This window comes from Rhipicephalus microplus, chromosome 10 (genome assembly GCF_043290135.1).
Source record: "Rhipicephalus microplus isolate Deutch F79 chromosome 10, USDA_Rmic, whole genome shotgun sequence".
Classification (NCBI taxonomy): Eukaryota; Metazoa; Arthropoda; class Arachnida; order Ixodida; family Ixodidae; genus Rhipicephalus; species Rhipicephalus microplus.
Window position 1 is genome coordinate 35,686,457 of NC_134709.1, and position 22,206 is coordinate 35,708,662.

The 22,206-nt window shown below is 42.1% G+C and overlaps 2 protein-coding genes across 3 annotated transcripts in view; both read right to left on the reverse strand.

Moving 5' to 3' along the window:
• Gen (XPG-like endonuclease) overlaps window positions 1–21,787 on the reverse strand; it is a 25,644-nt gene extending 3,857 nt beyond the window's left edge. The window contains exons 1-11 of one of the 2 annotated variants that reach the window (XM_075875451.1): window positions 21,360–21,787; window positions 14,960–15,146; window positions 13,508–13,597; window positions 11,451–11,537; window positions 9,557–9,738; window positions 8,785–8,885; window positions 7,124–7,311; window positions 4,089–4,172; window positions 3,341–3,471; window positions 1,983–2,047; window positions 314–445 (exon numbers count right to left, since the gene is read on the reverse strand). In XM_075875451.1, coding sequence (XP_075731566.1) covers window positions 314–445; window positions 1,983–2,047; window positions 3,341–3,471; window positions 4,089–4,172; window positions 7,124–7,311; window positions 8,785–8,885; window positions 9,557–9,738; window positions 11,451–11,537; window positions 13,508–13,597; window positions 14,960–15,146; window positions 21,360–21,511 — 1,399 coding nt within the window. In that variant the 5' untranslated portion in view covers window positions 21,512–21,787. The other variant, XM_075875452.1, reaches the window with a different exon arrangement.
• LOC119181177 (RING finger protein 37) lies at window positions 19,007–21,309 on the reverse strand. The gene has a single exon (XM_037432360.2). It carries the CDS (start codon window positions 21,138–21,140, stop codon window positions 19,323–19,325), a length of 1,818 nt encoding a protein of 605 aa, XP_037288257.2. The 5' UTR covers window positions 21,141–21,309; the 3' UTR covers window positions 19,007–19,322.
• Window positions 21,788–22,206: the final 419 nt, after the last annotated feature.

A 22,206-nucleotide genomic window follows, 5' to 3' on the forward strand; every position in this document is an offset into this window, starting at 1 on the left:
TCAAAAAAATACTATCTAGTGACATATGCCAGAGGCAACAAGGGGTTTGGAGGTTCATGAGGCTATCGTACCCTACATAATGCAAAAGTACCGAGAAATCGGTGCTTGTGAACAACTTTCTTCGCCTTACCTCCCAATGATAACACTATTTTAAATATTAAACTAATTTGCTTTTTTTTCTCTCACACGATTATTTTCATCTTCCTAAGCCTTGCCAAAGGCACAATGTCAGCCAATGCAGTAACTTAATGTGCAAAACCATTTCCCAATTACATTGCACAAATTACTCGGGAAAGCATCTTCCAACACTCACCGTCAGTGACTACGATTTTCTTCTTGCTTTTCTGGCTCTGTTCATCGTGGAATGCTTTCACCAGTTCTGGATAGACGCTCTCAAACAGTTCCTCGGGCTCCAGAGTGTTTGGTGGCGACGACTCTGTCCACACTGGCAAATTCAGGGAGCACAAACTGGTCAACGAGGTGGTTGTCGCTTTCCTCTGGACATGGCTCGTAAGGAGGAGATTTGCCAAGCATAAATTGAATTTTCCCGATACTTTTTGCGTTGTGTCATTCCTGTAGGTGTGCTAGTTAATTCCACAGCAAAGTAATTATCACTTCTTCCTTTTCTCGAATTAAGCGAATTGAAAGCAACCATTTAAGTGCCCTGTCTGTCCACCTTATTTATTTATTTGGATACCCTAAGGGCCCGGAGGGCATTACATAGGGGGATGGGGGAGGATTTATAAGGAATTAAATACAATTTCATTTCAGGAACACGGCAATCTGCATCTGTGCCCCTTAAATAGCCCCCACAACACTTTTTCAAATAAGGATGGCTTCATTAAGGAATTTATTGTGTCACGAATCGATCACCACAAACATTTTAAGGGCCCGTCAAGTACGTGTGGCATTTCAGAGATTCACTGCACACTGCAATTGCTTTCTCTCTTCTCAAGTCCCTACGAGCGCGCTAAAAGCTGGGCAGGGACTGATGACACAGAGGAAAGCAGCGTCACGTACACTTGATAACCCCGGCACCTTTTTTCTTTCTTTGTTTACATGGTTTACTTTCAGTGTGATTGCAAGTGCACATGCGGGTACATGGCAGCCACGGTAACTACGTTCAAACCTCATTATAACGAAGTTGCATCTTACACAAAAATAAGTTCATTACATCTAAAAATTTGTTATAAAGGTTTATTCATAAGACAATATCTATTGCAAGACTATATCTCAATTACTGTGTTATAACCGATATTTCGTTATATCCGGGTTCGTTTTATTGAGATTTGAGCGTATGCTCAAGTTGAACAATGATTGTGAATTTGGGTACACTCAAACCTTGATGTATCATGCACCCAGATATAGCGAAATATTGATTATAACAAAGTAAATAAAGAATATGCTTGCAGTAGATAGTGTTAGAAATATATTTGTATAAAGAATTTTCAGATATAATGAACTTAGTGGTGTAAGATGCAACTTTATTATAACCAGGTCTGAGTGTATATGGCATCATTTGTAGAAAAAGGAAACTATTTCTAGCAGACTCTCAGAATTGTAAATTTCAGGCTGCGTGTTGGGCTATAATGTTTGGCTCGCATGTTCTAAGAAGTCTCGACTACCAGTTGGCAGCATTTTCTGACCACGCTGAAAAAGTGTTTCAAGGCCCCTTTAATGTAAAAATAGCTTTTGAATGCTCGAATAAGTTGATTAAGCAATCGTGAAATAGAGGGTAAAACAAAATCGGACGTAAAAAATTACTTGTCGCTAGTTGAAGTTACTTGTGACCCACAACTTCTGCATTACCGTAAGGGCTGCACTCGTGTAGGCACTACGCTTTCAAGTTGACAGAATCCCATTTCGTAACAACAAAAACAATTCCGCACATTGCCGTGTCTACACAACACTGCCAACTCAATGTAACCGGGCACACAACCAAACAGCCTGACGTCACACCGAAATAGATATTCTTGACTCACATTCTGTGGCCAGCCACTCGACTTCGTAGAAGTCTGCATTCCTCTGCACTCGTTGCTTTACGATCCTGGACACACGAGGAGAAAAGAAGTTCTCAGCTCTACAGCTATACTTAGTCCTTGCCCAACCTAATCAACAAACACTCAAACCTCGACATAATGTACTTGCATATAATGAAATATCGGTTATAATGAAGTAAATGAAAAATAGTCTTGGAATAGATGTAGTGTGGGAAGTATACCATTATAACAAAATTTCAGATATCACGAACTTAATTTTGTGGAAGATGCAACTTTGTTATAATAAGGTCTCAGTGTACTATACATGGAAATGGGCAAGCGGATCAAATCAACAGAAATCTGCAGGGAAAAAAATCCAATTTTTTTTTCTTCCAGAGTTTCGAATTATTCCGAGACTATGTAGCCTATTCTACATGTGCAATGCTAGTATCCATTATGCATGGAAGCATACAACATTGTGCTCGCATACAACTTAGCTCTGCACCAGCAATGACCTTTTTTTGTCCTATTTATTCAACTTTCTCTTAATCTCAATACACTTCAGTTAGGTTCAAAGCAAAAAAAATGCCGCTACACCTTTCATGGCTTCACACACACATTTTTCCTGGTACAATGAAAACTCACTACAGTCGAACGCCTTCATAAAGGCACTTATATGCAAAACAATTGGGTGTAAGAGACACCAGTGTCTTCACATTGAAATGAGGGTTGGTAAAAAACTCCATTTGTTGTACCCTGCTATTAGGAGAACCCCCTTATAAAAGACAAGAATTGTTGCCCTTGTAAATGTTTCTTATAACGGGAGTTTAACTGTACAATGAAGTAGCATTAGGAGCATAAACTGGTTAAATATATGTGATATCAATTGTAAAAGTATAGATAAGAACTTGTTCTGCCAAAATGTATATATGGCTTTTGTAAAAATTCTAGATACTATGACACCTTATTCTAGGCTTCAACCTAAGTATAAATGAGGTGATCTGCACCCACGTCCTAACAACATTCCAAACTTTGATTGGGTGGAGGAACCAATAAAATGCACTTTTTTTCTGTGCTGGCTGACCGAAATTTTCACATTTTTGAACAATTACAAAATAAGTGGCTATCAATTGTCTATCAATATTTATTTTGCTTTTCATGCTACCTTTCAAGTTCGAGAAAGATAAGTTTCTTCGTTACAGCCAACATTGTGGTCTCTCCCATGTTTTCGGTTTTATTAAACAAAGAATGCCATCAAACACAAGCATGAATAAATGAATTTTGTATTTGGTTCACTATAACTGATAATTCATTATATCAGTGTTTGTTACAACAAGGTTCCACGGTATAAAGCACGTTACTTGACGGGTTTCAACGAGGTGACTTCCTTGCAGCTGCTTCCACCTTGCTCCAGATGGCAGCGGGTCAACAGAGGGAACAGCTTTTCTCGGCTTTTTTCGAGCTCCCAGCCCATCTTGGTGGACATGAAATACTTCACAAGAAAGACAGCCGTTGAGTTACACTAGTGACAACACTGTGTTATGGCAATGCCATTACACTGAACCTCGAGCATATGCAAGGACTATTTTTAGTTCTTTCAAATTAACTAGGCTAGTGCGAATGTTTGAGCACTTTAAATATTCGAACAAATATTACAGTATTTGAATTCACATCAATTCAAATTTAAAAAAGTGGAAATTTCGAATAGTCCAAATGAATCAACAGGTGTACGTTAATCTGCAAGTAACCCTTTGTAAAAGTGGTTTCTTTGCTATCGAAGGGTGCAATAACATGAATACACCTGTTCAGAAAAAATATTCACTGCTGCACCACTGAAATTGGATTCTTGCAGGCATCACATTGATGTTTGTTTAGCACAAACCTGAGACATTATTCCTGTGACGTAAACATACATAGAAGAAATTTTTTTGCAAACTTCTATTTACGAGAAGTGTAACGATACTTCGTCACAATCTATGAAAAAGAAGCTGTCTTATAAAAGGTTCACTACCTAGTAGCTCAAACATTCACTATATACAGTGGTTACTAAGCCTTCCAGGCAAATAGGCAACTAGACAGTACTAGCACACACTAGTGAACAACAATCACCTCAAATTTTTTTGCAGATGGAAATTGCCAGTTGCTGTCAACGCACTGGATGTTGTCCCGCTCGGTCAGGAACTCTGATATTACCTGCATGTGTGTGTGTTGGAAACTTGTTGAGCATAAACATGATGCAATGTCAAACATGCGAACGATTAGGTGCTTGCTCAAGCAGCTGTATTGCACAGACCTGTCATGTTAATCGAGCAAATATACAAAGGACTGCAGGGGAGTCAAGTTGTCCGGGGGACAGCTTTTTTTTCTGCGATCCCCCCCATCTTTATCTCACAAAGATGTAAAAAAATTGAGCGCAAGTGATCCGAAGAACGACACAAGGTACTGACGAGAGTATACGCTTGTACTCGTATGCTCCTCGTGGTTCTGATCCAGATTATTTGTACTTCCAAGAAGTTCACACCAGTATCACACCAAGAAGCACCCAGAGGCCACCAAGCCCTCATCAGACCCCACTGTCAGCTAGCTATAATCTCTGATGCTTGCTCTACACCTGACATGGTGAGCATCATATGGCTGTCGTCACTACTTCACGATCTGAATGTACTACTGCTTCGATACTGGGCATTACGAAAGTTAGAAAGTCAGCTTAACGTAATTCGACTCATAAAGATAGAAATCAATGAGTTGTGAGAACCAACTACTCAGAATGTTTAAGGCTCACAATGGTCCCAGCCTGTCCCAACTCAGGGTTCCGTGAAGGACATCTGATGTTTCGTGAAAGACATCTGTATCCAGAGGTTCCGTGAAGGACACCTGATGGTTCCGCGAGCGGCCAGAAAAAAATGGAACCCCCCTTCCCCCCTGGTGCCTCATTTATTTTTTTAGACGAGAAACATGCATCACATTCTTCTTTTAAAGAAGTCCTCACGTGTCGCATCTGCACATTAGGTGTCTGCCGGTAGCGAGAGACTCGCGTGTTAGCGGCACTAAGTATTCGTCGTCTGGTGCGTGCCAAGAAGCTCTCATGATTTGTGTACCCGTGGTGCCAGAACGCATGAAATGCTGGCGATTCGTGCTCTTGAACGCAGTTTGTAACACATGTGTGGGAAGCGGTTCCGCGATTCTAGATATAAAAAATGATATTGTGTGTTTAAAACAGTTCAAACAACATTAACCGGTGCCACGGCACTTTATTCATGACTTATGTCGCATTCACGTCGTACAGCTTTCATGCACGCTCATTTTCCACAGTACCGTGTCGACTTTGTAATCAAAACACGCAACGAGCACTTTTATACATGCAAAAGGCATTGCTTTGTGCCAGCTGTGGGCTCAGTGAGCATCTAGACTTAGCTTTAAGACCAGTGTATCGGCCAACAGCGATTTCACATTGTGGTTAACATGCCTCCTTTTTTGTTATGCAAAAATAGTGCAGGCCTCTGTACATCCGGTGTTTTGTTTACGTAAACACTCTGCTTACAGCACACAGTGCCTGAAGAGTGCGATGTATGTTTGGCAGATACTTTATGCGACTTATAGAGAGTTTCCGATCTTGGCGAACCCCAATGGCTTGTCCAGTGTGCCGTGGAACCCCAATCTTTTTTCTTTAGTGCAAAGACATTTCAAAGTAAGGCGGAAATGGCATGTCTATGTATTATTGAGAGTTCAACATTAATGGTGTTTGCCTTCGGTATTCCAATTCGAGAGGCTTTAATACAGTAGAACACCTTTATAAAAGACACGCACTGGGGAGCAATTCTTGTCTTTTATACGAGCTTTCTCTTATAAGCGGAGCACAACGTATGCATTTCCTTATCAACACTCGCTGTATGTAAACACACTCGTGTTCCTTATACCCCTTGGTCTTTTACGTCACTGCCTCTTATAAAGGGGTTCAACCAACTGAGGTGGGGAGCATTGAGAGGTGTTATCGCGTAGCAACCTCCCCGCCCCATCTCCCTGCCTGACGTTTTCACAATTGTCTTTGGGTCAAAGAACAAGTTTGGGGTGTTATGGCCCTCTGGAAAAGTCACTGGAGTTCACCAAGGCCAGAACAAGCCTAGAAAGTTTGTAAACCTTTACACTAAATACAACGTACCCTTTAGTGACCAGATTCACACCAACATGACGCGGCGATCACAAGAAAGTGCACATGCCCATCGTTACATTACAATTTTTAGCCTCATTTTAGTCTGTGAACAGTGTGCTTGAGGGATGGCTGTTATAAGGGGGCTAAAAACAGTCATTGAAAAGTGCGTTATAAAATATACCATATTTACACCATTCCAATGCACATTTTTTTCCTCGTAAGTGTAGCCCTAATATTTGTGGCGTTACAATAGCTGCAAATACTACAACTGTTACAAACTTGTCATTAAACTATTTTTTACATTTTTTAAATGTAAAACTACCTGCACGTTACAATCAAGGAAGCACTAGAATCATGCAGGTACGGTATGTAGTAAATGTGCGGCAATGACTAGCGAGGCTTGCCATAGAAAATAAAGGTAGATCGTCAAAGGATGCCGTAGCAGAATAAGATGTGTCCGAGAAAGATCACAACTACTACTGTCCTAACAGAGTACTTCTACGCAAGGACCCTAAGGGAGTGGTACCGCTTTATTAAAACTTGTTGGGCTAGTTGGTGACTCGTCATATTGTAAGTAAACCTCGTTATAACGAAGCTGCAACAAGGAAATAAGTTTGCTATATCTGAAGATTTGCTATAAAAGTATATTCCTAACACTATAACTATTGCAAGGGTATTTTACATTTACTTCGTTATATCCGGGTTTATTATGTTGAAGTTTGAGTGTACTTAGCGCAACTTGGTAATCCCTTTAAACACTCTAGCGTTCACACACGCTTCTACTCAAGAAACACACACCGCACACAGCGCTTACACACAAGCACTGTGTCGTGTGTGTTTTTTGAGTGGAAGGGTGTGTGACTGTAAGAGTGATTTGAGGGATTACCAAGTTGCGCTAAGCACTACTTACAATATGTAAAGATTGTGGCAGTTAGAATCAGCACCTACTGGAATGGCAAAAAAAAAAAAAAAGAGTCGTCACGTGGAAACTCACGTTTTCCGGAGGAAACGTGCCGTACTCGTCCAGCGCCTTCTTTCGTACGTCAAGCTCCATCTTCCATTGGCTTTTCACAGCTTCTGCATTGTGCCATTTGCACACGCAGTTGCAGACCACAGACTTTGTGCAGAACACTTCGGTGGAGCACATTTCACACCCATCGACACGATGCATCTTTTGCGTACCTGGTACAAGCAAAATTGCAGTCTGAATCAAGTGAACCAGCAGACCTGATGTTTCGTCACGTCACGTGGTTTTCTGTTATGCTACTGTCTCCCTCAAAACAGGCGTCAACTTCTCTGAAATGAGGATGTGTCCGTAATGCATTATTGCAGACTTGTCTCTCAGAACCACTGTCTTCACATTTAGATGTATTAATGTTACTCACATGTGCTTCTCAACTTTAGAGAATGTTGTGAGCTTTATTTACTTCCCCCAATTTATTAGTATGAAAGGTGACAAAAAATTCGAACTTTTGAATAATTCTTGAACGGCATTTGCCATTGAATTTGATTTGAACAGTTTTACCATTCAATGTATTCATACTTCCAAAAAATAATGGATTTAAATAGCAAATATACATAATGACAATAAATCGGCGTTTAGTGTGCTCGGTGGTCTCGCATTACTGGGCATCCACAAAAGCTGAAAGAAATGTTCCTCTCAAAAAAGCACAGAATAATGCTGTCACTACGCCATAGTGTACATGATTTCCCATATCTCTGGCAGTAAGAAGCGATGAAACACATTTTGGGTAAATGTACTATAAGATATTAGACTCGATATTCAGTACTTTCGGTCAATATTGGATCCCAATTTGATTCGACATAAAATTTCACTATTCGCATGCCCATATTTCTGAGCGGTCGTTGAACCGTGAATACATAACAAGTGTGAATTCAACACTAAGTCGTGATTTTCTACAGCCATGACCTCATGTCGAGAGAGGATCAGACCAATGGCAAGGTGTGCTGGAGTAACATGGCAGATGCAGTGAACTGGAGGCCTCGAAAAGAACTTAAAAGGTGTACTTCTTTGTACGCTTTTTCTGAATACAGTACCTAGCTGAAGTGGGACAATTAAAGACCGATAAATGCTCTTTCCAACGAGCTGAAATTGGCAGTGCCAAGTTATGGCGTTGTGGAGCAATAATTTTAGTAGTATAGCTTACAATATGCTTAGAGATCTTCTCAAACTTTTGTTTTGTAAGCTTGCTTCGAAAAATTCCGAAAATATTTGACAAATATTTGAAAATGATTTGATTTGATTTGCACTCAAACTTTGTTACTCTAATTTACTTTGCACACAAAATACGGCTGTTTGCACAGCTCCAATTTATACATTATAGAAACTGATTGATGGACTGATTGATTAAATGATTGATTGAGTGTACCAGGGAAGTTGTTTTGATCTTTTGCAGTCCATTGTCAGGCCCCGCAATGCAACATGGCTGTGGCAGTCCATGTTCGGGCACTGATGGACACATTCTCTCGCAGCCGACTCATGTGTGCGTTTTATCACTAATTATGCATCATCAGTGAAAGAGCAAGCAAATTTCTATTACTCGAGCCCTGAGTTTTTTAGTTTCGAACCAAAAGGAACGGAAAGTGGGAAGAGTTGTTATACTGCAAAGGGGCAAATGAATAACGGTAACTTACCAAGGTGTTGGCAGTTTCCACAGTGTGACGGCTTCTTGCAGTTTGTGTCAAGAGTCTCCTGAAGCTTGGAATACTTTGAATCTCTCGTCCAATCTCGTAACCTGCATTAAAGGCCCCTCGCCCATCAGAGCTTGAGTGATGAGGCCGATTTTAACGCGTGTCTGTCTACCAACTCCTTTTTTTGTCAGAAGGCACTGCGTCGCGTAGACTGTTAATCGCACCTTTCCACACCTGCCCAATGAAAATTTCATGCCAATTTTGTAGAATGTTTGCCCATTTTGCCGATTTTCAAAAGGCAGCATAGTGGAATTCAGTGGAGTTTCACTTTGTTCAGCTGCATCCTCTGGTGGCATGTAACGACATCCAAAAACCCAGACATCACCTTCACTAAGAATGGTCCAATAGATAACGTTCTAGATGCTTAATCACATTGAGCCATGATAAGTGTAAAAGTAAATATTTCAATTATATGTACCCTTCAATTGAGTTCATAGGCAAGAGAAGTTTCAATTCAAAATGATTTTATTTGACTTATTGCTCTCTCTGAAAGTTTTCAAAAAATTTGCATTTGAATTGCATTAACTGTGCTAGGTGTGTTCATCTTTTGACACTATCAATATAACCTGTGTTTGTTGAAGTCGAGCCTAGGCAGACACGTTCAAGTCAAGTTTGACGGTGCACGTCCAATGTCAGTTTTATTATTGTCTGCATGGTCCTCCTTTAACAGAATGGGGTCTTGAACCGGATGAGTTCAGATTTTAAAAGTTCTCACCTTTCGAGGGAGCCGGCGTGTCCAAACTTGTTTAGCAACTTTAGCGCCGTTTCCTTGCCGACGCTCCGGACTCCAGAGAAGTAGTCGCACCCGGAAAGCACAGCCAGTGCCACGAGCTTTTCGCGATCCAGGCCCAGCTTGCTCTCAATGTCCGAGATTTTGTAGGAAAGAACGTGGGGATCCTAAGAGAAAGATTGTGCAAGACAAGCAGCGTGGTATTGGCCAACGAAATGTTACAGAGAATGTCGACAAGCAAAATCTATTTCACTCATAAAAAGCAACCCTTCCACGAACGCCGAAAGCACTGCTCTCACCATGAGAACATGCTTGCGGGAACCAAATAATGCACGAAAATGAAAAACCGATTACGACGACGCCTTACAGTTTATATATCAACTTGATGTAACTTCACAGATATTGACTGTTCCTGCTGGGGCCTACGTATTCCTTCAGTAGTAAAAATGAATTCCACTGTATTCCACTTTGCATTACAAGAGTCCGGAAATTTTCCTGATCCAATCTGGCCAAAGCAAAAAAAAAAAAAAAGATTTAAAAGAGGACTGAAATCTGTGGCTCCATTTATTTCACTGCCAGGATGGTTCCACGCAGGATGAACCAATGCATGGCCAATTGACCTCTTAAATTTCATTCAGAATTTCAAATATTTTTGCCTGATGCATAGTAAAAAGAGATGCGCAAGTGTTTTTGCCGGAAAAAGTATTTTGGAAGCACAGTAGATCAATAATGACGAAGAGGTGGAGTGCCGCGCTTATTTGCTGTGCTGTTGTTTTTTTCCCGACTTTGGCGATGAAATACAGAAAATAGATTACAGCTACATATGTCAAATTTGTTTCGCTAACTATATGCATATTTTTCTACGTTCAGTTATTTTCACTTCTCTGGGTAGTGCAGATATTTTTATTAAAAATCTCAAAATTAACCAAAAAAACGTTTCTTGCCTACAAGGGCTTACAACAGAGCGCTGAAAATTGTGCACTACTTTTTCAGCAAGTTTATTTAAAAAACTGCCAAAGCTCATATTAACAACACTTTTCAATAAAAAGATACAATATGATTTTTAGGCACTTCATAGTGACGAACTGCAGAAAAATTTCAACAACTTGGTTAAAACCACTTGGCGTGCTCGATGAGCACGCAATTCTAAGTAGGTGGGCATTATTATGTTTTACTCTAGAACAATGCGACTGCTGTGGCCAACAACCAAACCCATATTCTTGTGAATAGAATTACAACATGACCTCAGTCGCTAAGCCGCAACGACAAGCCACCAATAGCACTGCTTAACCAAGAAATGGATGACAAAAGCAAGTGACAGTCACTAGAGATGTTGCAATTTTTCACACCGCATTTCTTGTTTCCTTATTTCCTCCACTGAGCTCCCCTCCAAGTGTTCAGTGTTTATCACTTGCACACAGGCATAGACGATATGATGCTCGACAGAATGCAGGAATAAGTAGAGATTGACAGAAGAGGGCTATGTCCTGTGGAGGACAAAGGGGAGACTGACAATGCACATCACTCACAAGTTAGGTCCGTTATTCTTTTGCTTTCAGGTTGTTTCATCTTTTTCCCACTATACTCTTGCGCTACAGTTATCAGTATTGTCTAGTGGGTCCTCCCTGTTCAGAGTTAAAATGCTTTCCACAGTGAGCTTCTCATGGAGCGGTGCTGCCCAATACATGTGAATAGCAAATCCTTCTCTGGCATGCCCTTTATCACGCACGCAACCCTTTCTGTTTTGTACATACCATCTCGTCACACTTCCGTTTGCTTTGTGAAACGCTGTAGCCAGTTCAAGAGTACATTTTCAATCGGACATTAGTAGTACAATCGCCGCCTGTTGTATCTCGCAGTGCTGCACACGGGATTATACCTTGTCTTCCATGCAGAGCTTCCGGTAGACTGTCTTGGCCCCGTAGAGAAATGCATCGCCGTCTTCTGTGATGCAGCCATCCACCATCTGCAAAGACGAAAAGCACGAGACTTGAACAAACGAGTTCACGTCAATCTGAGCCAAACAGCAAAGGTCGCAAGACCAAGAAAACTCGAAAAAAAAAATAGAAAAAAAAAGTAATGAGTTCGGAGTTCGCACTTCCTAAATTGCAATTTAAGTCATTGCCACTGTCCCCCTTGTACCCAGTTAGAAAGGATTGCAGCACCAAAACAATAATGCTAAATGTGAAATGAGCTTTGCCATTGCAAGAGCGCTTCTGTTAATGTAAGAATGTTTGTGCAGTATTTCCTCATTTTATTTTAATGAACACTTTAGTTGACGATTACCTTTCAACTCACCAAGGTAATGGTTGCATCACACCAGACATAAAGTGAATATAAAGTTGAATTACTTTAAGAAAGACAGCTGGGTGAGAGACACACTGGTGTACTTACATTAAAATAGGGTTTTACCATAAAGCCAGAATGTGGTACCTACTAATAAGAGGTGCCTCAGAGACGGGAGCTGTTTCCCGGCGTGTGTCTATTATAAAACCTCAACTGAACAGCAAATCATATGAAGAGTACCAGAAGCAACTTTGTTGGTACACAAGTGAAAGTACACCTGCCCAAGCAAACGTTCAAAAACCACTCTTGCGCGTCCCCAAATGATGAAACGCTCTTTGCCTAATCTCAGTAATCTCACAGACATAGCATGAAGCCAGAAAAATATCTTAAGGGAACACTGAAGGCAATTATTAAGTCGATGTTGATTGTTGAAATAGCGGTCCAGAAACCTTGCAGTGTTACTTTTGTGCCAAGGAAGGGCCTATTTTGTAATAAAATCACGTCTTAGTGGTCCGCATCGGGTTGGCGCACTTCAAATTACTCGCCCCAAGAAGCGGACCGACAGGACCGACTTGCGTCCCTGTTGCCACGCACATCGTTGCCCGGCTTTACTGCGCTAGTAGCAGCAGACCGAAAGCAGCGGGAGCCACAGCAGCAACAATGGCCATTGATAAATTTACCACCATTGGCTCCGAGATTGCAGACGTATTTTGGTTCAACTGGGCCGTGCTAGATGGCACGACCTGTCTAGTTTGACCACGCAAAAATTAAACTTTTGAACCACTCGTGCCATTCCCCATTAGTAACGCCCGGCGGTTCTTTTTTCTATTAATCAAACAGAAACAATCAAGCAGCATTTTATTGCGTCTCTTGATGTACGGAAGGTTCTTAATTTAGTGGAGCTAGATCGATTACTAGTTATTAATTGTAGGCTGTTTGTCTGATGTTACCGAGATCATTTTGAGAATGTGCTACTGCAGCGCATGTGTTCTCTTGGATTTACATTAATTTCTCAGTAAGTAGGGCACTGCTGTTGATAGTACTGTCATTTTAGATGTTGTTATAAATTGAGCTTTACTTTGACGTAAATTGTTATTTGACTTTAGTTTTCCTTTAAGTATCGGTATTACTGCGCTGAGACAAACAATGTGATGACGAGAAGTACAGGTGCTAAAGAAAATTTCAGCACTTAGCGTTACCATGACAAGGCTGGGAACTGGTTGACTGCGCATGCTGAAATTCATGCCATTAGAAGAATAGGTTAGACTAGTACCATCATCCTGCAACCATTGCATAATGAATGTAAGATTCTTTCACAAATAATAAAGAACTTTGGTTTATGTGAACTGTGCTACAGAAAGCGATGTGGTATGCCTGACATCAGAAATTTGGAGGCTACAATGTTGAATTGCATTGCCTTCTACATAGATTCCAGTGTCCTCCCAGAAATTTCATCCACCGTATGCCCGTCTGCCAATTTTACTGCACCTTTCTTCTCAGACCCTATGAAAATGTGGTTCAAAATGAGTGTCCTTGGTAAATAGCCATCAATCTTCAGTTCAGGCACAAGCTCATCACTGCAATTTACTTTAGGAGCATTGCTCTGCATAAGAAAACATGGACAAAAATGATACAAAAACGATAGCTTACCCCGTTCTTGTCGAGGAAGGCACAAGTACCCTCAGCTTCACCTGCGCTTTGTACACACGGGAGACCCAGGGCATCAAGCAGCTCTCTGCACTGCAATGACAACAAAGTAAATGTTAAGTCACTGCATGTTACTGACAGGTCAAAGAAAGAAAATTTAAATGTCTAAATTCTCTGAAAGCAATCAAGCAAGCACAAAGCCAAAGAAAGCATGACAGACATCAGTTGTAGTTCTTTTTTATTGAAGTATAGTTATGAGATTATGACAACTGAAAGGTGGCCGCGGCTGCTACCTTGTTCACACCGTCAGAGTACAATTTTATTAATTAATTGTTAATTAATTAAAAGTACCCTACAAGCCCACATAGCATAGGGGGTTAACAAAATGTCACATAATCTATAGGTATCTCATAGTTATATAACAACAAAACTTAGTTAATAATTTATACAGTGATAAATAAGTGTGATGAAGTTCAAGCATGCAAGAGAATGACTACATAGCAGCAGGCAATAAATGGTCAGCTCTAATAAGACATAAAATTATGTAAATCATAAAAAGTATGTCACGCTTTTATACAAGCATATTATGTCAGTGCAATCCATGGAGCGCCAGCCAGTGCCACTTATGAATATGGCAGCAAATATGAAACATTCTTTTCTCCTTGTGGTGTCGGATAGTGTGCAAACTTCTTGAGAAGCAGTATGCTGCACAACCACTAGACTATCATTTTTATACCTAAGGCATCACACCTGATTGAGTCACGGCCCTCTCTTTGAGATAAACAAGAGGAAAAACTGGTTTAAGGTGCTTGTTTCTTTTTTAAGTACAGCATGCCCTAAAAAGGTGGATTTTATACCGGAGACCCAGCTAGACTTTAACGATAATCATTCCAGCTCAAAATTGTTTGAAAATAGTACTTTTTTCGTTTTCTTATTCGCTCCTAGTTGTCACAAGGAACACTGACCAATAACATCAGGTACAGTTGAACCGCTTTGTAAGAGGCGCTGACATAAGGTTACAAAGGACACTAGTGTGCCTACATCGAAATAGAAGCTGATCAGGAAATGAGGAGATGGTACCCTCCTTATAAGAAACACCTCACAAGGGACAAGAACACCAGTGCATGTCTCTTATAATGATGATAATATTGTTGGTGTTTAACGTCCCACAACTAGCATATGATTATGAGAGATGCCGCAGTAGAGGGCTCCTAATATTTCAACCATCTGAGTTTCTTTAAAGTGCGCCTAAATCCAAGTGCACGGGCCTCAAGCATCTTTGCCTCTATCGAAAATGCGGCTGCCGCGGCCGGGATGTCCCTTAGAAAGTGGTTCAACTTAAGAGACATGTTGGTAGCTGTAAAAAAAAGGAAAGAAGGCCACTTTGTACTACTTTCAGTCACAGCACAATTTTCATTCTGGTTCCAGCTTGGCCTATATCTTCGAGCTACTTGCCTGACTCGAAATGGCCTGGAGCCCTCCACGACGTCTCATGAGCAGCCCACCACTGGAACCTTCAGCACCACGTGCCTGGTTCCTCTGCGACAGCGTTTCCTCCTTTACTTCTGGAGCTGTGCCCTCGAGCACAAAAACCAGCTTGATCCCATAGCCAAGCAGCTTGTTACAGCGGAAAAACAGGTTTCTTCATGTATCAAAGAAAAACAGAAGCAGGCAACATTGTACACACTGGAGGTATAGTCAAGGTGAGCTTCCATGACAAAATCATGCATGATTGGCAGGGGCGTCGAGTCCTCTCCGTCAATATCTATTCCACAAGACCATCAAATCTTCTGGTATCTAATTAATAAGATTCAATTACAGCAAAGGCTGGGCAGAAGTTAGGAAAAAAAAGAACACCAGGCCTGAACAGAAGATGCAGTACATTCACAGCTTAAGATGTGAGAGCAGCTTTCAAAGCCAATAAAAATTCCTTTGGGGGTGCCTTGTGCAAGTACATTTGCGGAGTACCCACGATGCCATAAAGCATAAAATTTTGTGATGTAGCAATGTGCCACCTACGCATTCATAAAGCAACATGTGTAGTACCTACCCAGGTGCACAATGGAGGCGGAAATGTTGTAGGCCCGTGTGCTCAGATTTGGGTGCACGTTAAAGAACCCCAGGTGGTCTAAATTTCCGGAGCCCTCCACTACGGCGTCTCTCATAATCATATAGTGGTTTTGGGACGTTAAACCCCACATATCAATCAATCAATCTACCCAGCTGCACACTTGGTTGATGCTGTGGCTGCTGTTGATAACGATGAATTATGCAGGCACTTTTTGTAATGAATGGGCAGCTTTGAACCACCCGTTCATTATAACAATTCACACGGTGTGATGCCAGATGCCACTGTATGGATTGGCACGCCATATTATTTTTTGCAATGGGATTTCTCCCCCCCCCCCCCCCCCAACATAATGCCTGTATGGGGTCTTTTTCTAAGGAACTTTATGGTACAAATACATGATTGCCAAGCATAATGCCCGAATTTGATTGCAGCTTGAACCCCGATCTTTTCTCTCGTGTTGCGCGATGGATAACAACAGTGGACGACATTGTGATTCAAAGTGATTGTTGTTGCGAGCTTATAGCAGCTCACGCTGTAAAAAACGAACTGCTCCTTGGTAGCACATTCATTTAAAGCTAAGCCAGTTTCACACAGGTGGTGTCAAGCCTGAACGTAGTGGGGATGATGATGATGAGGCCTGTAACACGGCTCATACCCACTTATGGGGATTGGCCAAGCAGTGATTAAACGATGATGATCTATATGTATGGCTCACACCCACTTAGAGGGATTGGCCAAGCAGTGTTTAATGATGATCTATATGTATGGCTCACACCTACTCTGGAGGATCGGCTAAGAAACAAAGAATTAGACAGAAGTGAGTAAGATGACTTCCCCTTCAGTGTTCAATGTTTTTGTATTTGTCAGTTTTTTCGTCTTTTTCCCCTATTTATTTCTCCCCCTACCTCATTTTTTTATACTGGTGATTATTTAATGTGTTCTGTACTTAGTATCATTGTCAAGGCACTCCAAGAGCAAGAGGAAGAAGATATCTTTTTGGCTCAAGAGCATGCTCAATATGCTACAGATGACTTCTTTCATATGTGCCTGTGCCTGCATTGAGATCATCATCAAGGCTCCCGAAGAACCAGAGGAGGACTTTTCCTTGGTGCGAGTGCATTACAGGATGGCAATGCTATAACCATGATGATGACATACAGCCTGCACCCCCCCCCCCCCCCCCAAAGTGCTCTGCACTCAATGTTTGACTATAAACAACATCTATTCACCTGCTTCTTGAATAAGTTTCATGTGTCTGGAATTTACGCAGTGTCACTATAAGTGACCGAGTTGCAGTGACACACAATTTCTCCTCCGGTTTTGCGTGACTTGGTTATCTCCACACATGCAACATATTCCTGGACGAAGTCAGAGCGTAGCCTTTTCTTACATGCTAGCAGCTGTCTAGGCCTAGTTGGATAAGAGAACTTGAAGGTGCCAGTTGTGATAAAATGCTTTGTTGAACAAAGCATTTCATAGCAAATGATACCTTTCAATGCTTTTAACAAGGAGTAAACTATGCATCTCCTTCACTGGTAACTACATGCAGAAAGTGTGTATCTTGCAATAGAAAACTGTAGCATATAGTTTTTTTTCGCAAAAAAGAAAAAGTTGGGTTGATTTGAACCAGCTCCCCTAAACAATGTAGCATTCAAAGACTGATCATATTTCCGCATGACTGTACAATTTTTTTTTTTTTGTTACTGTGAGGTACTTGTGTTCTTTATTCACACTGTATTTGCTTTGCTCAGTTCCTTTTTTTTATAAGCCTTTGTATGTTTTCTCAGTTAATATCCAATTGTATTTCTGGCCACATCATTGCATTTTACTGTCCTTGCTTACATAAAAATTTTTGAAAAGTTGCCACCAGTGACACCCACAAGAAATCAGGTTACCATGCTGTGACATCGAAAACGCCGAGCAATGAGGGGGTGGCAATATGTGCTGCCTCGCTAAAATACAGGACGCTGCCAAGCAATCACTGCATTGCTTCTTGTTAATGACTAATTATACCAAGCTGTCACTCTTATCCTTTGTTAATATAGAATAGCACTTTCAACAAAAAGCAATGCCCAAGTAACACCAGCCATTATGCCGTGCTTTCATACAAAAGACAGGACATGCAGATACGGACACAAGAAAAAAGTCAAGACACCACAGATGCAGACTAACAACTGCAAGAGCGCCCACTTATGGAAAAGAAAAAAGGAACGAAAACTTATCTGCGCATACCCACGCATTAGGCGAACCTATCAACATGACATGCGTGCGGGTCTACGTGATATAACTGCTAGGCATTAGATTTCCATCATCAAACGCATTTGTTCATTCCTGTGCCGGTGCAAGATCGCACAGTCACCGCGCTTCGGCATACACTTACCCTCTTTGCAATGTAAAGAAAGATTGGAAGGAGAGCCTCTGGCTAGTGATCTCTGATGTTTCAATAACGTTTGGTTAATGCAATGGCCCATACGCCCTACGAAGAAGCAGCCACAGCCAAAAGGAATCTTATACACAACACCTTACACCAATTGGTAAATTTGTTGGAGTGTTTTACTGAAGATATGTTGGTCTGCTTCTTGCCTGCTACTCGCAAATTAATTTTCGGCCGAGGGGCAGGAACCTTATCTAGCTTATTAGCAGCCATAAAAGCAACATTAACACCGCATCTACTTCCCACTTTCTTTGAACTGCAAGATACATAATTACTGTAAAGAAAGAATACCTATGGCACATAATCCTATCGTTTTCTGCAACCGTGCTTGGACCTAACAAAACCGACTTGTTTAAACGTTCAACCATAGTGGCATACTGCAAGGCAAGGATAACCTACATATAAAAGGTGCATAACTTGTGCACGAAAAGTGGCACTCATTTCGTGCTCACACGACCTGGTGAGGGAAGACTTAAGGCATGATATAGCTATACCATTTTTTTTTTTCAAACTTTACACTGCTTAAACAAAGTTTAATAGTGGTTTTAAGAATCTAGCTGAATACTGCCATTATATGTGGTTTTTCTGAACTGTTAAGGAAATGTCTAGATATTGAATCCCATTCTTTATTTAGTCCATATTTGAATGCCCTGTCTTTTAGAATGCTTACAAATTGGCTCAGCTCTTTGTTATTCTCAGCTTCCACATATTCCTGACCTCGAATGTCAGTGTCTATTTGTCATTGTCTGTTGAACAGTCACCACTGAATATACAAAGCTAGTGAGTGCACAGTGGTATGATATTGTATATTTTGGTAAAAAAAGATACCATATCTTTCTTGATTATCAGATAGTGCCATTATCCATAGCTATAATTTCAGTTCACGGCCATTGCCTTCACAGGAAACAAAATAGTAATTAAACAGGTAAGTAATGAAAAAAGTCGAAGTAGGAATACAAAGCACACGGTCTTTTGAATGAAGATCTAAATGCAAAGCTACTTATTAGTCACTTTTATTTATTGTGTTCAGAAAGCACTGCAGAATATTTACAGCATTTAAAGTACTGCTTTGAAGATAGACTCAGAATGACTGAGTGACTAATTGCAATCAAATGAATAGAATGATAATTTCATGACACCAGTAATCAAATAAAAAGCAATATCAGCCTTCATTTACAATATACAGTACAACATGGGTAGGCAGGGTTCTGCACAATAATATTATTACAAATACATTAAGTACAAATTGCAGTCAACAAAAAACACTTCATACACGATCAAACGTATGCATAAATAAAGTCTCACTTTAGATTCTATTGACAACAGTGTACCCTAACGACTTCTGATGACTCAAATAGCCCACCACACGTACATTGTCCATTTTTAACTGCACTCGTTAAACAGGCACGACAGAAATGATGGCCACACGGCACACGGTGAGTGGATTGTGATGTCCTACATGCCCAGCACAGGTCACTGTCTATTTCTTTAACTTTGGGTTTTCTTTGAGCACTGTTTCTTATCATCTGCAGTGTTTCAGCCAGAGAACTGGACAGGCTGTCAGCAAGACGCTGTTCATGTGTTTTGAGATCACATCGCGGTCGCTTAGTCTCAAGATCTATCGCCTCGGATTCAGTCTTTCGTTTCACACTTTCTCCGAACTTTTGCCTGGTACTGCTTGATGATGTGGCCCGCTCGAATGCAGTATGTCGTTTGGTCGACTGTGGTACAGGCATGGCTGTTGGCAACGTTGTGGGTGAAAGAGGTGTCACTGAAATTGCACCTCTATCCATCCGAAGTCCCTGAAGCGCTCTCTGATCTACATTGTCTAGAAAAGAATGCCCAGAGACCAAGTTTGAATTGGAAGAAGTTGCTGAGTCAAATTTGCCTGCATGTCTAGTGATACCAGCTGTTGTTCCTTTAGAGTTAAACGTTTTGAACTGGTTCGGTCTATGACTGTTCTGTGATGAACTAGGTACGTCTCTGGTACTAGAAGATGCTGTAGAATCTTTCAAGGCCCGACACGACGATGAGCGTTCGTTGGTGGTAAACGACAGCGAAATTAGACCGGAGGATTTTGCGCCTGCACAGCGACTTTTTCCCAGCGTCCTCGGAATGTTCCCCAGTTTCTCCAAGTTGCGAACCACGAAGTGGTCGATGCGGCTCTTGAGTTCAGGCAGGCTTTTGGGGCAATTGGCACCCGCGAGCGTTATTCCGGTGAAAGGATCAGTGGCAGGTCTACCCCACTTTTCCTCGGCCTCGACGTGTTTATCCAACGTGGACTGGTCCACTACTTGGCCGCTCGGTAGCAGAACCGGCTGCGTCATCAGCTCGAAAGTCAAGGCGTCCTGAAAGTCTGTCGGTATGTGAAACTCGGGCGCGGAGCCTTCACCTTCTTGCACACCACCGCTCTTCCCTTGCAACGACTTCGCCTGCTCAGGAACAGTAGGCGTAGGCGATGAGCGGCACTGGTCTGTGACCGAACGATCACGGTTGAAGTGGGATGCGGTGTCCGTAGTGCTCAAAAACTTGCGAATCAGATCCTCTTGGGCAGCTAGGCTGCAGAGGGAAGTCATGGGTTGGCCCCAGACTTGCAAGAAGCCTAGACCGATCGAGGCGCTGCCCATGGCGCAGATAAGTTTCAACTTCAACCGGCAGACGTGTTTGCAGTAGGTAGTCCTAAGTGTTTCACCCGTTCCGCGCGACTCGTACGCGAACGAAGGCGCCCCGCCGTCTCGCATAAGACTCGCGAACGGCCCCCGCGGAACGTAGCACCTGTTGCGCAGTCGAACGACTTCTTCGCCCGTGGCTCCGAATTTTTTGCCGATCAGAACGAAGTCGTCTCGCACCGGAGGCGACGTAGCGTCGCCGACACCGGATTGCGACACCCAAATCTCGAACCCGGTCAGTCTGACGGGGCCGCGGGTCAGGCCGACAGCTACGCAACTCAGTTCCGTCGGGCAAGGCAGCGTCAACAGCACGCTGACGGGAGGCTTTATAAAGTACTCGGCCATGAAACCGCTACGACGCCTGTCCGCACTGATGAGGTTGCCGACGTCGTAGCCTTCGGCACATATCTGATCGCACTCAATTAAAGTGCCCACATTTTCGTTGCAAAAGTCAATGGCCATCACTTCCAGCGTCAGCTCAGTATCAGCTTCGCAACCGAATACAACGTGGTGTCGATGACGATTTGGTAATGGCGCACCGTACAATACCAACAAGATCCTGTCACATACGCAGTTAGTACAGCTGGGGATACTCAATGCTGGTTTTACAACTTGAAAAAAGCAAACACCAATAGACCTCACGTTCACAGTCATATCATGCAAAATAGCACGAGTGCTTACCTAATCGTGGGCTGGCGCATCTTGCCACGTATTTGCTCGCTTTCGACTATCCAACCACTCAAATCGACGGCCAGTCGTTTACCCCGAAGGTCCTCAAGCTGGACCTTGCGGGCGACGGGTGACAGTACCTCCCACAAGTCCTTGACGCCCATGACTCCGGCTCGCGTGAGTATATCGCACGAACTTCAGCACGTATTGGCACTTGTATGGGTGGGAGTCACCGCGCCGCCGCACGAAGATTAGAAAGCAGAACTACACCGACTTCACCTTGGAGATAGGGTGCGCTCGCATGAACGATAGGCGAGCGAGTCTTTCATGTCGTTGCCAAGTTTTGTCGGCGAACTACTGGGCCGACTGCACAAGCGCAAACACTACTTTTTCTTAAATGCGCCGCAACAGCTACGGCGTGACAACTGCCGCCATTACGTTCAAATCAACAACCGCAGCACGCGTGGTACTATTTCAATTGTTTGTTTCTCTTTCTTTGAGTACTCTAATGATTTTTAAAACTAAGCGCAAAAAATGTTTTTAATGTCAGAAATTAACATTTAACTACGTTTAAATAACGCGCTAAATATAAGCGGGGCTGTGATACTTCTAGCGCGAATTTCAAACAAATTTGCTGCAACAAAACTCGCGATCAAGTATGACCGCATATCCCACAAACAAGTGTCCCCCCCCCCCCCCCCCAAAAAAAAAAATCTTCAAAAGTGACTCTCATTTCATATTTCATTGCTGTTGCTTGGCGGCATCATTAGTTTAGCTGCATCGAACCACTCAGTTTCACGATGTTGCAAGCACTGCAATCGTGACTCAAAAAACCTGTTTGTGGCGTTCAGACATGCCA

Bases quoted from the DNA above. Each gene is read 5' to 3' on its own strand.
- LOC119181177 (XM_037432360.2), bottom strand. From the start codon at position 21,140: ATGGCCATTGACTTTTGCAACGAAAATGTGGGCACTTTAATTGAGTGC.